Below are 12,339 nucleotides of genomic sequence, written 5' to 3'. Positions count from 1 at the left end.
TTCAAAACCTACTCTTCCGGAGCTCAGCCGTAATGGCCCTTTAAGAAGCCAGTGAGGCCTGCCTGGTTAGTTTGTTGGAAAATACCAATCTGTGCGCTATCCATGCCAAGCGAATAATCATCATGCCGAGCGGGAAACGGCGAAATAATATTCACAACAAACGGTCCTTATTAGGACCACAAAATCGTTCTCAGAAGAATTACAATTGAAATTTCCATTTCGTGCTTTGGAAAATAACTTCCCTCTTATCGGGTTAGTTATTTTCTATAATAATATCCGAAAAATGTGCGATAAAACCAATAAACTGACCAATTGGACAGAAGCAATAAAATACCTACAACAATTTGAGTCAGAAAAGTGATATTAACGGAAAAATGCTTCGATCGTTTCTAAGTGTTTGGCAGCTGAAGTTGCCGATTTGTTTTCCAACGTCAATTATTTGCGCTGTGCTGTACGGAACAGATTTTTGCGCGATTTGTTGGGAAATAATTAAAACAATTGTGTAGTAGATTCCGTAGATTTTACCGTAAATTTTGATAGAAATGATTTTGTAAAAGCATTAATTAGCCGTGCTTGGAATGGTGGTTTTTGCAAATCTTTCTAGAACATTAGTGAATGTGGAATGATGAAAATATTTTCATTTGTCGCACAAAGGGATGGACTACCATCTGCACTAAGAAGTTTATAAAAGAGATCGCATTCCGATATACAATGCTCATTCGATGTGAGCTGCGAAAGGGGAATGTTCGTGTATGTACGCAGCAGATGCGAATTCGGGCAAGGTTCGAATCGTTAGCAAGGATTCTCGTCTGGTATCACCAAACATAGTTATCTACAAACCGTTCTTTTTAGGATGAAAACATAATGGAGAAAGAATTGAATTAGAAAGTCTGGTATCACCAAAAATAGTTATCTGCAAACCGTTCTTATTAGGATGAAAATATAATGGAGAAAGAATTTATTTAGAAAGCTCCTTTTAATAACTTGGATTGAGTTACTGAGGATACATTATCAATGACACATATAAACCAATGTTTATCGAATTAATCTACAATGCAAATCTTTCTAGAACATTAGTGAATGTGGCAACCCTGCTACTAAGCGAATGCCACGCCAAAACGAATGATGAAAATATTTTCATTTGTCGCACAAAGGGATGGACTACCATCTGCACTAAGAAGTTTATAAAAGAGATCGCATTCCGATATACAATGCTCATTCGATGTGAGCTGCGAAAGGGGAATGTTCGTGTATGTACGCAGCAGAAGCGAATTCGGGCAAGGTTCGAATCGTTAGCAAGGATTCTCGTCTGGTATCACCAAACATAGTTATCTACAAACCGTTCTTTTTAGGATGAAAACATAATGGAGAAAGAATTGAATTAGAAAGTTCCATTTAATAAGTTTGCGCCTGTCAATTCTTGTGTTCATTTACCAGTGATTCATATAAGCAAATGTTTATCAAATTAATCTACAAACCCGAAGGTTTTTGCAAGTCCTAGAAAATCAGTGAATGTGGCAATCTCATTCGACATGAAATTTCCAGTAAACATTCATTCAAAAAGTGCATTGGCTCAAATTATCCATGAATGTCATATGATATGCCCAAGTTTAGTCCTACGTCAACACCGCGGTTACGTCCCGGACATTACCCACTCCTAGTTTTTTGGGAACTATTTCTTTGAGGAACGTTTCGTAGTATGGTTTGTTTTTAATATATTTTAATTGCTTCCTCAAATCATCCAACTTAGCTTGTGGCAAAGCGATTGGCTTTCTGTTAATTGGATCCGGTCAAACAACAGTTCTTATATTAGCACTCCCAAATATGAACTGTGACCAGGTTGGATTTGATATATCGTATTTGAGCTCAATACATCCGGGAAGTGTCGTTTGGTACCTGAAGCACATAATTTTTTGAAATCTTAAACCATTACCATCACTATCAGGAGAAGGCTTTTTGAATATTTTGTCCAAATCACCGGCAAAGTAAACCGAGCGTTTGAAGATTTTTCCAGATATTCGACAGATTCGGGAAGAATCCCTTGATGAGTGGACGGAAGAGATGATATGGTTAAGCTTTGATTCTGTTCGGGTATCGCCACACAAATTTATCGTCTTTTCCGTTGCTAACTTCTTCGGAGTATTACTTTTCGGCATAGCCAGATCTAATGGAACATCGCTAGTGTGGATCGTTAAATTTAAAGGTTGCTCGTTCTCAATCATTGATACTGACAGATCTAGTGGAAGTGTTTGTCGGGGATCAGTGAATGTTATGACTCTGCTTCTTCTTATCGGCGTTGACGATATAATCATCGAAACACCTTCGAGGAAAGTGTTGTTTGTAGTTTTGTTTTCAAATTCTACTTCCTCGAAATTTGCTACCGTGGGAGTATCAGCAACTATACTTGCCACCTCTTCCCCAACTGGAGGGTCAGAAATACCAGCGGCCACTGAAAAAGAAAATAGTACATTGCTTTGTGTATAGACAAAACAGTAAGTTGAGGTAATACTTACGAAGAAGTAAGTCGAATCCTGTTGACGAGAACATTATTACAAATCGTAAATCGATCAGTAGTATTCGGGAGGTTTGCTTTTTTGCCGTTCACTCTGTTTGTTTATGTTTGTTTTCGTACAGTTTTTGAGCCGTTGAATGAATTTTGAATATAGCGTAAGCGTTTACTGTTAAATTGTAAAAAAATTAAGCTATTTAAAAAAGCTTTGTCACTGGGATCTACTAATAGGTGGTTTGAACTAAAGGGCTCAAAAACGCTTACGTTGTATTTGAAAGTCAGTCAAGGACTCAAGATAAAGGCTGAAAAGCCAAAACAAAACAAACATGTGAAGTTAACGGCGCAAAGCAAAGGACTTGAAAGCCAAATCAAATCATTTTTATTACTTGGCTTTCAAGTCCTTTGCTTGGCGCCGTTTACCTCAACATGTTTGCTTTGTGTTGGTTTTGCAGCCGTTAATTTGAGTCCTTCACTGACATTCAAATATAACGTAAGCACGTTTGAGTCTTTTAATATATAATATTATAACAAAGTTTTACTTGGTTTTACTGTTTTTGTTAGCAATGTTGCACAGGTTATTTACAAAGAAAATAGTGATGCAAGAAGTCCATTATTGTTTGAAGGATCAGGCAATAACAATTATTTACAAAAATTGGAAAAAACGACCAACCACAAATTTGACATATTAAATATTAATATTAAATTTTTTACATTTGATACGATAACTCAATAATAAAATCCTCCTAAAATAACTCACAAGATTATATAAGGACAAAAAGTAAAGGTCCGGAATGCCAATTCAAGCGCTTAATGCAGCTAAGCCGTAAACTGAAGCAAAGGGCGTGAAAACCATTCGTTTAATATGGATTGTGCGCCGTTTACTGTGAACTATAATAACATAATTTTGATAATGTTTTTCGAATATAAACTCACAATAGCGTAAAGAATGAATAATAAGGATGCTATTTATACAATAAAACGAAAAACATGAATTTGGCTTTACGGCCCTAATCATATGTTAGTCGAGAAATAACCGTTTAACGAACGATTTTGAAACAATTTTTTGGACTTCTCAGTGGGTAATTTCGCCCTGCAGTGTCGCCAGAAAACAAGAATCAAATGTGGTTTTCGCCGTGCTCGCCGGAAGGGAAAATTTGTTATTAGGCAATCCATGAGACGTTTCTGATCAGCTGATTATTTCTTGTTTACTTATTCTGACGTTACTCCGAGGGGTGCGACGTCCGACAATATCGTTGATTCGATCCAACATCAAACGAATCGGACTAACAAAGTTGCTTGTCGGACGAGTTTTTCTGTTCGCAGGAGTAGACTTGTTGACAAAACCCACCGCTGAATTGTCAAACAGACGTCTAATGGATTGCCTAATTCCCCCGGGGCGTAAAATGCAGAGGCGTAACCCGCCTGGAGGTTTGTTTACAGTTGAAAGTCGAATCCGCCGTTTTGTTTTTTTATTGATTTTCATGAGTTTTTAAATTTATTATGAAGTATTTTTACTCCTCTTTAAGATATTATTCAAATCTCCGTTTGTGTACATTTGTTATTTAGGCCAATGTCGGTTCACGATCGAGTTCTTTTAACTTACTTTTGAATTGTGCGTCGCTTTCGCACTTATTAGTGTTGTCAAAAACAAAACGAGATTCGACTCAGTCGAGGTCTTCCGTGGAGGAAGGTACTTTTGAGTGGTTTGGGCTATACTCAAAATTAGGTAAATTCAACTTAAATTTTAGTATATTGAATTCAAGGTTAAGGATAAAAAACCTATCAATGAGTTGTGATTTTTGCCGTGGTATAATGGAAACTACCTTCAACACGGTTTACCTAATTTTACCTTCCTCCTCGATACCATAGATTAAGTCAAAAGAACTCAATTTTAGGTAGTTTTTCGTTTGCGTGCATTTTGCTTAATCCCAATCAAAAAAGGCGGTGATCAATATATGTCAGGCGAATTGAATATTTTGACATTTTATTCTACACTGCAAAAAAACATTTCCCTTTTTATATATTCAAATTGTCCATTTTTGGAAGTTTCGAACTGTCAAAAATGGGTACTTTTTTGTTTCCAACAATGGGTACTTTTTATCCATTTCATAACCTCTCGATGAGGTATGCGAATGGGTATATTGATCCTGATAATGGGTGAAAAATCCTTTAAGAATAATTTCAAGCTAATTAACCTGCAAATTGTGGATCGCAGCGGAACCTGCAAATCGTAGCCGAAACCGTGGCGGAATCGGAACATTTCGGCAAAGCTCTGAAAAAACAGCAATTTAAATCCCTAAGGATGTTGCAAATATGCGCCAATTGGGTCATTAAGCTATATATAGTTTTCCGTTCCATTCGATAAATTTTAGGTCCAATATACATAATATAACATTATTTCAAAAACAATTTCGTTGTAATACGTGAAAACGATTTTTTGTTTTTTAAAATAAATCTTATGTAAACTTGGCAACCATACATAGGAAAACTGCGGTTGTTTACATCTAGCCTATCAAGACAACACCCAAAACGAAAAAAAACTAAATACATTGAATGGAGTTTATGTCAAATAAAAATAACTGCGGGAAAACCGGGAAAACATGTCACGCGTGTTTTTTGAAAAGGGCCAATAAGCATACTGTCAAAATTTACTTTGAGAGGAAATTCTGGCCAATCGCCGATTATTAGTACCAGCAGTAAACGAAAGAGAAAACTTTTCTCTTTTATAAAATGCCAACGTCCACTCTTGGCGAGTTACGGTTTGTCCAGAATATTCTCTCAAAGTGAAATTTGACAGTATGCTTATTGGCCGTTTACAAAAAACACGCGAGATGTGTTCATTTTTTCTAACAGGGCATCACTTGTCGTGAAATTCGATATGTCAAATGCTTCTGATAGTGTCAAATCAAGACCGTCAACATATTTCGTTATTTTAAATTTAAATTTATTTTCATGTTTCCTGAGTTGGAAAAAACATTGTTGAAATCACGAAAATCAGCTTTATCGATATATGCAATAAACAAAAAAGATTTTTTTCTCATTTAATGACCCAATTCCCAATTTTGGCTGCTTTGGAATCCAACAAAAATGTTCGGACCAGCGACAGGTTTTATTTAGTTTTGTGGCTTTATAACAGAACACTTATCGAGATTCGTATACTTTTGGGAGGGAAATATGTAATATCACAGATAACAGACGTTTAGGCTAGAACAAAATTTCTTCAAAAACCTGTGTAAACTTTCAAATTAATAAACGTTGGAAATCCGTGTTTCACTATTGCCATCTGCGCAACTGTTTGCTACACGTGTTTGACAGCTGCACTCTAACTGCATTGTATCGATCACTGCGCCATCTGCAAACGTTTGCCAAACGTGTTTCAGACGTCTAATTTATTCGGAATTTCAGTAGCGGGTATTTACACACGATTCAAATCGAGCCTAAACGTCTGTTATCTGTGGTAATATGAAATTGATGTTTTGTAATGTCTTTTATTATATTCAGAAATAATTATATTTTCAATATTTTTCATTTTAGGGCTATTTTCATGAATGGGTATTTTTTACGCATTTTGTTGTAACTGTTCTGTGAAAAATAATGGATAAAACGTACCCAGGTTGACGTACAAGGTCTGTATACATTATTGAGTACAAGCTCTTTACCCATTAAGTGGGTTATTCCACTTTTATTCAGTGTACTCGCCTGTGCGAATAGCCCCTATGAACAAATGCAATTTGCGAATGCGATATAAAGGCAATTTCAATACTGACACAAACATTTTCGCGGCTGAAATCACTTAGGCTGAAGTGGACTTGATTACCAATTTCACTATTGACTCTTCGTTTAGTTTAGTCTAGAGTTTGGCAGTGATTCTAGTATGCTAGTAAGTTTGTGTGGGTACATAAATAATCCGAAAATAGGAATTATTTACAATAATAATAATAACAATTACAATATGAAAACTATTTTCATATTAGGCAATTAAGGGCGATTACATGGCACGTTCCGTGGGCGGTTTGGTGGCGATTTAAGGACGCGTAGGGCGGCAAAAAAATGAAGAACAATCGCCCAAATATTATATTTGAGATAGCCCCCTATTTGCCCTCAATTTGCCGCAAATTGAAGGGCAAGTAACGCATCCAAGTTGGCAAATAGCCCCCGTTAGCCAGCAACTTGCCCTTTTTGATTAGGATACGGTAAAATCTGAGAGTATGAAAGCAATAATTAGGTGAAACGAATGTAAAGTTCCCATGCGATATGTTTTCCTTTTATGGAAATCTATGCAAACGTTGGTAAAATCAAGTTGTGGGTAAAATAGAAGATAATATAGAAGATCAAGACTCTCAAAGGAAAAGATATGTTAGTACAAAATAACATCAATAGTGTAATAAGAATAAATAAAAAAAAAATTATTTTAAATTAAAATCATTCTGAGCATCAAATTTAATAGAAAATTTACGGTAAAACAACAAGTAAAATTGTTATAAGAACTGAAACAACGTTTTGGCTTCCGAAAACCACAAGAGAATAACATGAAAAATCGTTGTAATTGGTTTCAGAATGCATGGGAAAAAGTCGATTTTTTTCATTGCCTCATCACTTAACGACCCCCTTTTTTCGATGTTTACAATGAATATGAATATAGAAACAACAAATTTGATTGATCATTGTACATTTTCCAACACATCTAATTCTTTTACATTGTTTTTCATTGCGATGTAACGATGAAAATCAATATAATTCCGTTATAAAATTCTATTCGGGTAATTCAGCACATAAACTCTAAAATGACGACCATTTTTTTGGGGTTTCACTCGAGGCACCAATTGAGCGCGAGGTCAAAAATTGAGAAATTGTTTTACTAGTCTGTGCGTTATAACCTAGGGGCAGATCACTTGGGTGCATTTTTAAAAATTAGAGAAATTACATGCATTTCTTTTCATCAAAAAAGAAATTTATAATATATGTTGCGTTGCGTGAAAGGCGTCAAAACCCATACAAAAAACTAGTGCTACATTCAATAACGACCAATTTCTTCACTGGATGAAAACCGGTTTTCGCTGAAAACCAGTTTGCCGGTAACCAATTAGCCGAAAACTGGTTTACAACGAAAACCGGTTTTCATCCAAGTGAAGAAATTGGCCGTAAAACGCCGAATTAAACTAACTTTTTTGTGAGGGAGTGCAAAGTTGATGCAAAAATGGAAATTAAATGCATTTTTTCTAATTGGATGCAAATTTCTTATACATTCCTAGAGTGATCTGTTCCTAGATTGTAACAGCAAACTCAAAATCTGTGCATTAGAACAGAAAACTGTGGGAATCTGTTGAGTTTTAGAAATCTGTGCACGGTTAAATAAAACAACCTGCAGAATAAGTTCTTTAACTTACTTTTGAGTTGTGCGTCGCTTTCGCACTTATTAGTGTTGTCAAAAACAAAAGGTCTTCCGTGGAGGAAGGTACTTTTGAGTTGTTTGGGGTGAACTCAAAATTAGGTAAATTCAACTTAAATTTGAGTATAAAAAACCTATCAATGAGTTGTAATTTTTGCCGTGGTTAAATGGAAACTACCTTCAACACGGTTTACCTAATTTTAAGTTCCCCCACGATACCACGAGATTGAGTCAAAGGAACTCAATTTTAGGTAGTTTTTCGTTTCCGTGTGCAGCATATTGACAATGAATCTGTGAAACACAGATTAATCTGTGCACATGCCCAGTAAAGTTCAGCCGGAAATGAACTGGAATTCTGGCTGGTTCCAGTGCGTCCACGCGTGAATCAAACGTCGCGGGCTCCAGTGACACAACCGATTCTAACTAGAATCGGTTGTGTCACTGGAGCCGGAATACGAACTGGAACCAGCCAGAATTCCGGTTCATTTCCGACTGAGCTTAACTGGGTGGCATTCCTGCAGGAATGCCACCCAGTTAAGCTCAGTCGGAAATGAACCGGAATTCTGGCTGGTTCCAGTTCGTATTCCGGCTCCAGTGACACAACCATGGCTCTGGTCATCAGCTGATGGGATCTATTCAGTTATGTCGACTGTACTTTATTCAGTTACCTCTTGACAGTATCCTGAACTGTCAGAGTGCTGAATTTAGAGAAAAAAACTGCTTCTGCAAGGGGATCTTTTCCACTCATTAGACTACAAAAAAAATTATTGATTATTTACCGTTCAATTTTTGCCAGTTTATAGTTGAATATTATGATATTTGAAGGAAGTCAGAGATAATTGGTATAAAAATGTACTTTCTGTAAAGCAGTTCACTGTCCGCAGCAACCAAATTTAGAGCAATGAAGTATACGTTTCGTATAGAAAACTTATCAACATACAAAGCCAAAATCGACCGTGAAAAGTGTAAAAGCAGCCAATCGTGAAGCAGAACAACGAATATACATTGATTCAATCAGTCCAGGTGGGTATTGTAGAAGTTAACATGAACGCAATGTTAATAGTTAAATTTGCAACCTAACAATTCTAGAATCATATGGCAAAAAATCTCTAAGGTCGAAAGGGTCGAACAATCTGAACGGTGTCATTGTTTTCATAGTAAAACAGTGCTTTGGTCTGTAAGCGAGAGCAATGAACGTCGAGTTTAATCGACTTCGCACCTACGACAGATGGGAAGATGCAGAATGGACTATGGACAATCCTTTTGATGTGTTGGCTAGTGCTGGATTTTATGCAACCAATCAGTTCCTGGAGGTGAAATGCAACTTTTGTGGGGTTGTAGTGTTCATTGGGAATTCGGCAATTAACGTAAGTAATACATTGCCATATCTTTTGAAGCGGCCTGTGAGCAGAAAGCTTCCTAAATTTTATTCATTTTCTTTAAATCAATCTATCCAATGTAAAATATATTTTTAGATTGTCGACAAACACCGTGAGCTGAGCCCAAATTGCGACTTCCTGTTGCATCCTGATCGCACGGATAACGTGAAATGCTTCGACGCTAACGAACTCAAGCGAGAAGAATGCCGTCTGGCAACCTTCGCAACCTGGCCAGTCGCTCATATCAGTCCTAGCTCGCTGGCCAGAGCTGGACTCTACTACACGTACAATTCCGACCAGGTGAAGTGTGCTTGGTGTGAGGGAGTCATTGGTCAATGGGAAGTTGGCGACGAACCTTTCAGAGAGCATCAGAAATTTTTTCCAAATTGTCCAAAAGTAATGTCCAACAGTATCAGTTCCAATCCTGCATTAGATAGCAGCATCGGAATACAACCAGTTAAGACTCCCCACGCTCCGCAGTTTAGTTCGTTGGATTCGAGAGTGCGAACGTTTGAAAATTGGACAACGGGTCACATTCAGAACCCGGAACGTTTGGCTCAAGCTGGATTCTACTATCTAGGAAGAGCTGATGAGGTTCATTGTTTCTATTGTGATGGAGGGTTACGCTTCTGGTTGGCAGATGATGATCCATGGTATGAACACGCTAGATGCTTTCCCAAGTGTCAATTCGTACAGTTGGTAAAAGGACAATTGTTCATTGAAAATGTTCAAAGTCAGATTAAAAATAGCAGCAGTCAAGGCCAACAACAGCAGATGCAAATAGGAGCTCATACGACGATCCCAATGACTCTGGAAGAAGCACTTGGAACAGAACCTGTTCAGTTGGCATTATCTATGGGACTAAATGCGGGTCGTATTCGAGCCGTTACAAAAAGGCACTTGGAGACTACCGGCCAACCGTTTTTGGAATCCCAGGCCCTAATCGAAGCGGTCCTCGATGGTCAAATACAAGATGAAGAATTGGAACCGACCAGCTCATCAAGAATGGATCGTCGCATCGAAACTGAAGTTTCTCGTTTGCTCTGGTCGGCAATATCTTCTTCTGCTGCACCCAATCTGTCATCCTTCAGCTCTACATTCTCGACACCATCGCCTTCGTCGGATTCAGCACAAGGTTCTAGCGCTGCATCGGATGAACCCCGAATCATTGGAACTAGTTCTGCGATAGAAATTCCTACCTCTAGAATAGTCAACTCGGCTGCAACAGCAAACTGCAAAACCGTACCTGAATCGTTGGCTCAGATGGCCATGACAGCCAGTTCTATGTCCGAGCCAGAAGGCATAGAGGATGCAAAAACCCTCAGGTTGGAAGAAGAGAACAAACGATTAAAGGATGCACGTGAATGCAAAATTTGCATGGCAGACGAAGTGGGTGTAGTGTTTTGTCCTTGTGGTCATCTAGGTAAGTTTGTTGCAGCGCTGTTGAGCTGAAGGCAATGTCTAATATTTAATTAATTTTCAGTTTCTTGCGTTCAATGCGCCCCAGCGGTTACAAATTGCCCTGTTTGTCGTGCCGTCATCAAGGCACGAGTACGTACTTTCCTATCGTAAGCTGACGAAGACACGTGTGCACTTTTTTGGATAAAGGGTAACAATGCTGGATATGATGCACAAAATAAACTAATCACAGGCTTGTTACCTATAAGGTACCCAATAGATGTACAATCAATACTGAGCAGCGATACACTACAACTGCACTATTGTTAAGTAAATTTTTGCCCAGTCAAATTGTTTGAATCATCACATTCATTTGCGTAAGTAGCAGGATAACCAACGGATTATTCGAGTGATAGCGGGCAAAAACTCGGTTCACGATTATCATCAGTGAATATTTTTAGTTAGTAGGAGATGACAATGTAGAAATTCCATTTAACAAGTTTTATTGAGAAACAGCAGGTCTATTGATAACGTAGGTGATACAGTGTAGTGTATTTTATGTTCCGATAGCGTGGTGTGATCTACGAAAAATATAACGACGGACATCGTGTTGTTCAACTGAGCTGTCTACATAGTATTAATGTTAATTGATTAATTGCAAATATAATACACCATTGCAAAAATAAAGCTATAGCTGCTTAATTTATTTGTGTCCATTGATCCTACTCCCTTTCTTCAATCGCAAACCCTATGTGCGGGGTTGGAAATCGAACCCAGATGGGCTGCGTACAAGGTAATCGATTTACCAACTACACTATGCCCGTCTCCGATTGATGTTTTTCTTCCAGTGCTTTTTGTCAACAACGTGGCTTAGTGGATTGAAATTAAAATTTGCATTTACCCTACAAACAACCATATAACAATAGATGGGATGCGACACCTTCCTTTTTTACATCACTGCGCAGTGGCGGGTCCTCGAACAAAAGTCGTACAAAACCAGAAATGTTGCCCAATCTGGCTGAAAATTATATGTTAAGGTTATTTTGGGGTGAATGGTTATATCACTGATAACTGACATACAAGTAAAGTTTTCAGCTTGTGTAAGAAATAAAACTGTCGCTTTGAAATGACAGCAGCAAGTAGCAACTTAACTGGCTGGCGCTTCGATCGGCCAGCAATTGCTATACGGGACTTGTGTGCAAACTTGCATACAATGGTGACTCACGCATGCGAACCTGTATGCGATGGTGATTTTCAACGTATTTTCATTTAAATGTTTACACAGGTTTTTCGGGAAAGTTTGTTCTAGCTTATATGTCTGTTCTCTGTGGTTATATGTTAAGGTAATCTTGCTGAACTCATTTTTAATGTCAACAGTAATAAAAGATGAGAGAAATTTTCCCGTACAGTGTTACCTAACCTTTCTTATTAGCATAATACCATTTTTATGATAGATCTTTTTTTACTGATTAGCTATATCAATAACAACATAATAATTGGATAAAACTACATTCCATCTCTACAGAGTGTTTGTTTACGTTTTATTCAGTTCATATTTTGCACTAAACAACATGCTTCTCCATATCAGCAAACATTTAAAAGTGTCGATTTTAAACCCCTCTGGGCAAAAAGGGGCAAAACGAGACCTTGAAATTCGAAAAGTA

General features: G+C 37.6%; 1 protein-coding gene across 1 annotated transcript; it reads left to right on the top strand.

The window, feature by feature from the left end:
- Positions 1 to 8,592: 8,592 nt before the first annotated feature.
- On the top strand, positions 8,593 to 11,362 carry LOC131690698 (baculoviral IAP repeat-containing protein 7-A). Its single transcript, XM_058976630.1, has 4 exons — positions 8,593 to 8,921; positions 8,988 to 9,265; positions 9,374 to 10,700; positions 10,761 to 11,362. Exons 2-4 carry the CDS (start codon positions 9,089 to 9,091, stop codon positions 10,847 to 10,849), a joined length of 1,593 nt encoding a protein of 530 aa, XP_058832613.1. The 5' UTR covers positions 8,593 to 8,921; positions 8,988 to 9,088; the 3' UTR covers positions 10,850 to 11,362.
- Positions 11,363 to 12,339: the final 977 nt, after the last annotated feature.

The sequence above is a fragment of the Topomyia yanbarensis genome, chromosome 3, assembly GCF_030247195.1.
Source record: "Topomyia yanbarensis strain Yona2022 chromosome 3, ASM3024719v1, whole genome shotgun sequence".
In the NCBI taxonomy this organism is placed as follows: Eukaryota; Metazoa; Arthropoda; class Insecta; order Diptera; family Culicidae; genus Topomyia; species Topomyia yanbarensis.
The sequence above is the reverse complement of the archived record's forward strand: the minus strand, read 5'-3'. Positions and strand labels throughout refer to the sequence as shown.

What these genes read in the sequence shown, in the direction of transcription:
- LOC131690698 (XM_058976630.1), top strand. Translation starts at nt 9,089, where the DNA reads ATGAACGTCGAGTTTAATCGACTTCGCACCTACGACAGATGGGAAGAT. An exon ending in TTGGGAATTCGGCAATTAAC is followed by an intron (nt 9,266 to 9,373) that starts GTAAGTAATACA and finishes ATATATTTTTAG; the next exon opens with ATTGTCGACAAACACCGTGA. An exon ending in TTGTCCTTGTGGTCATCTAG is followed by an intron (nt 10,701 to 10,760) that starts GTAAGTTTGTTG and finishes ATTAATTTTCAG; the next exon opens with TTTCTTGCGTTCAATGCGCC.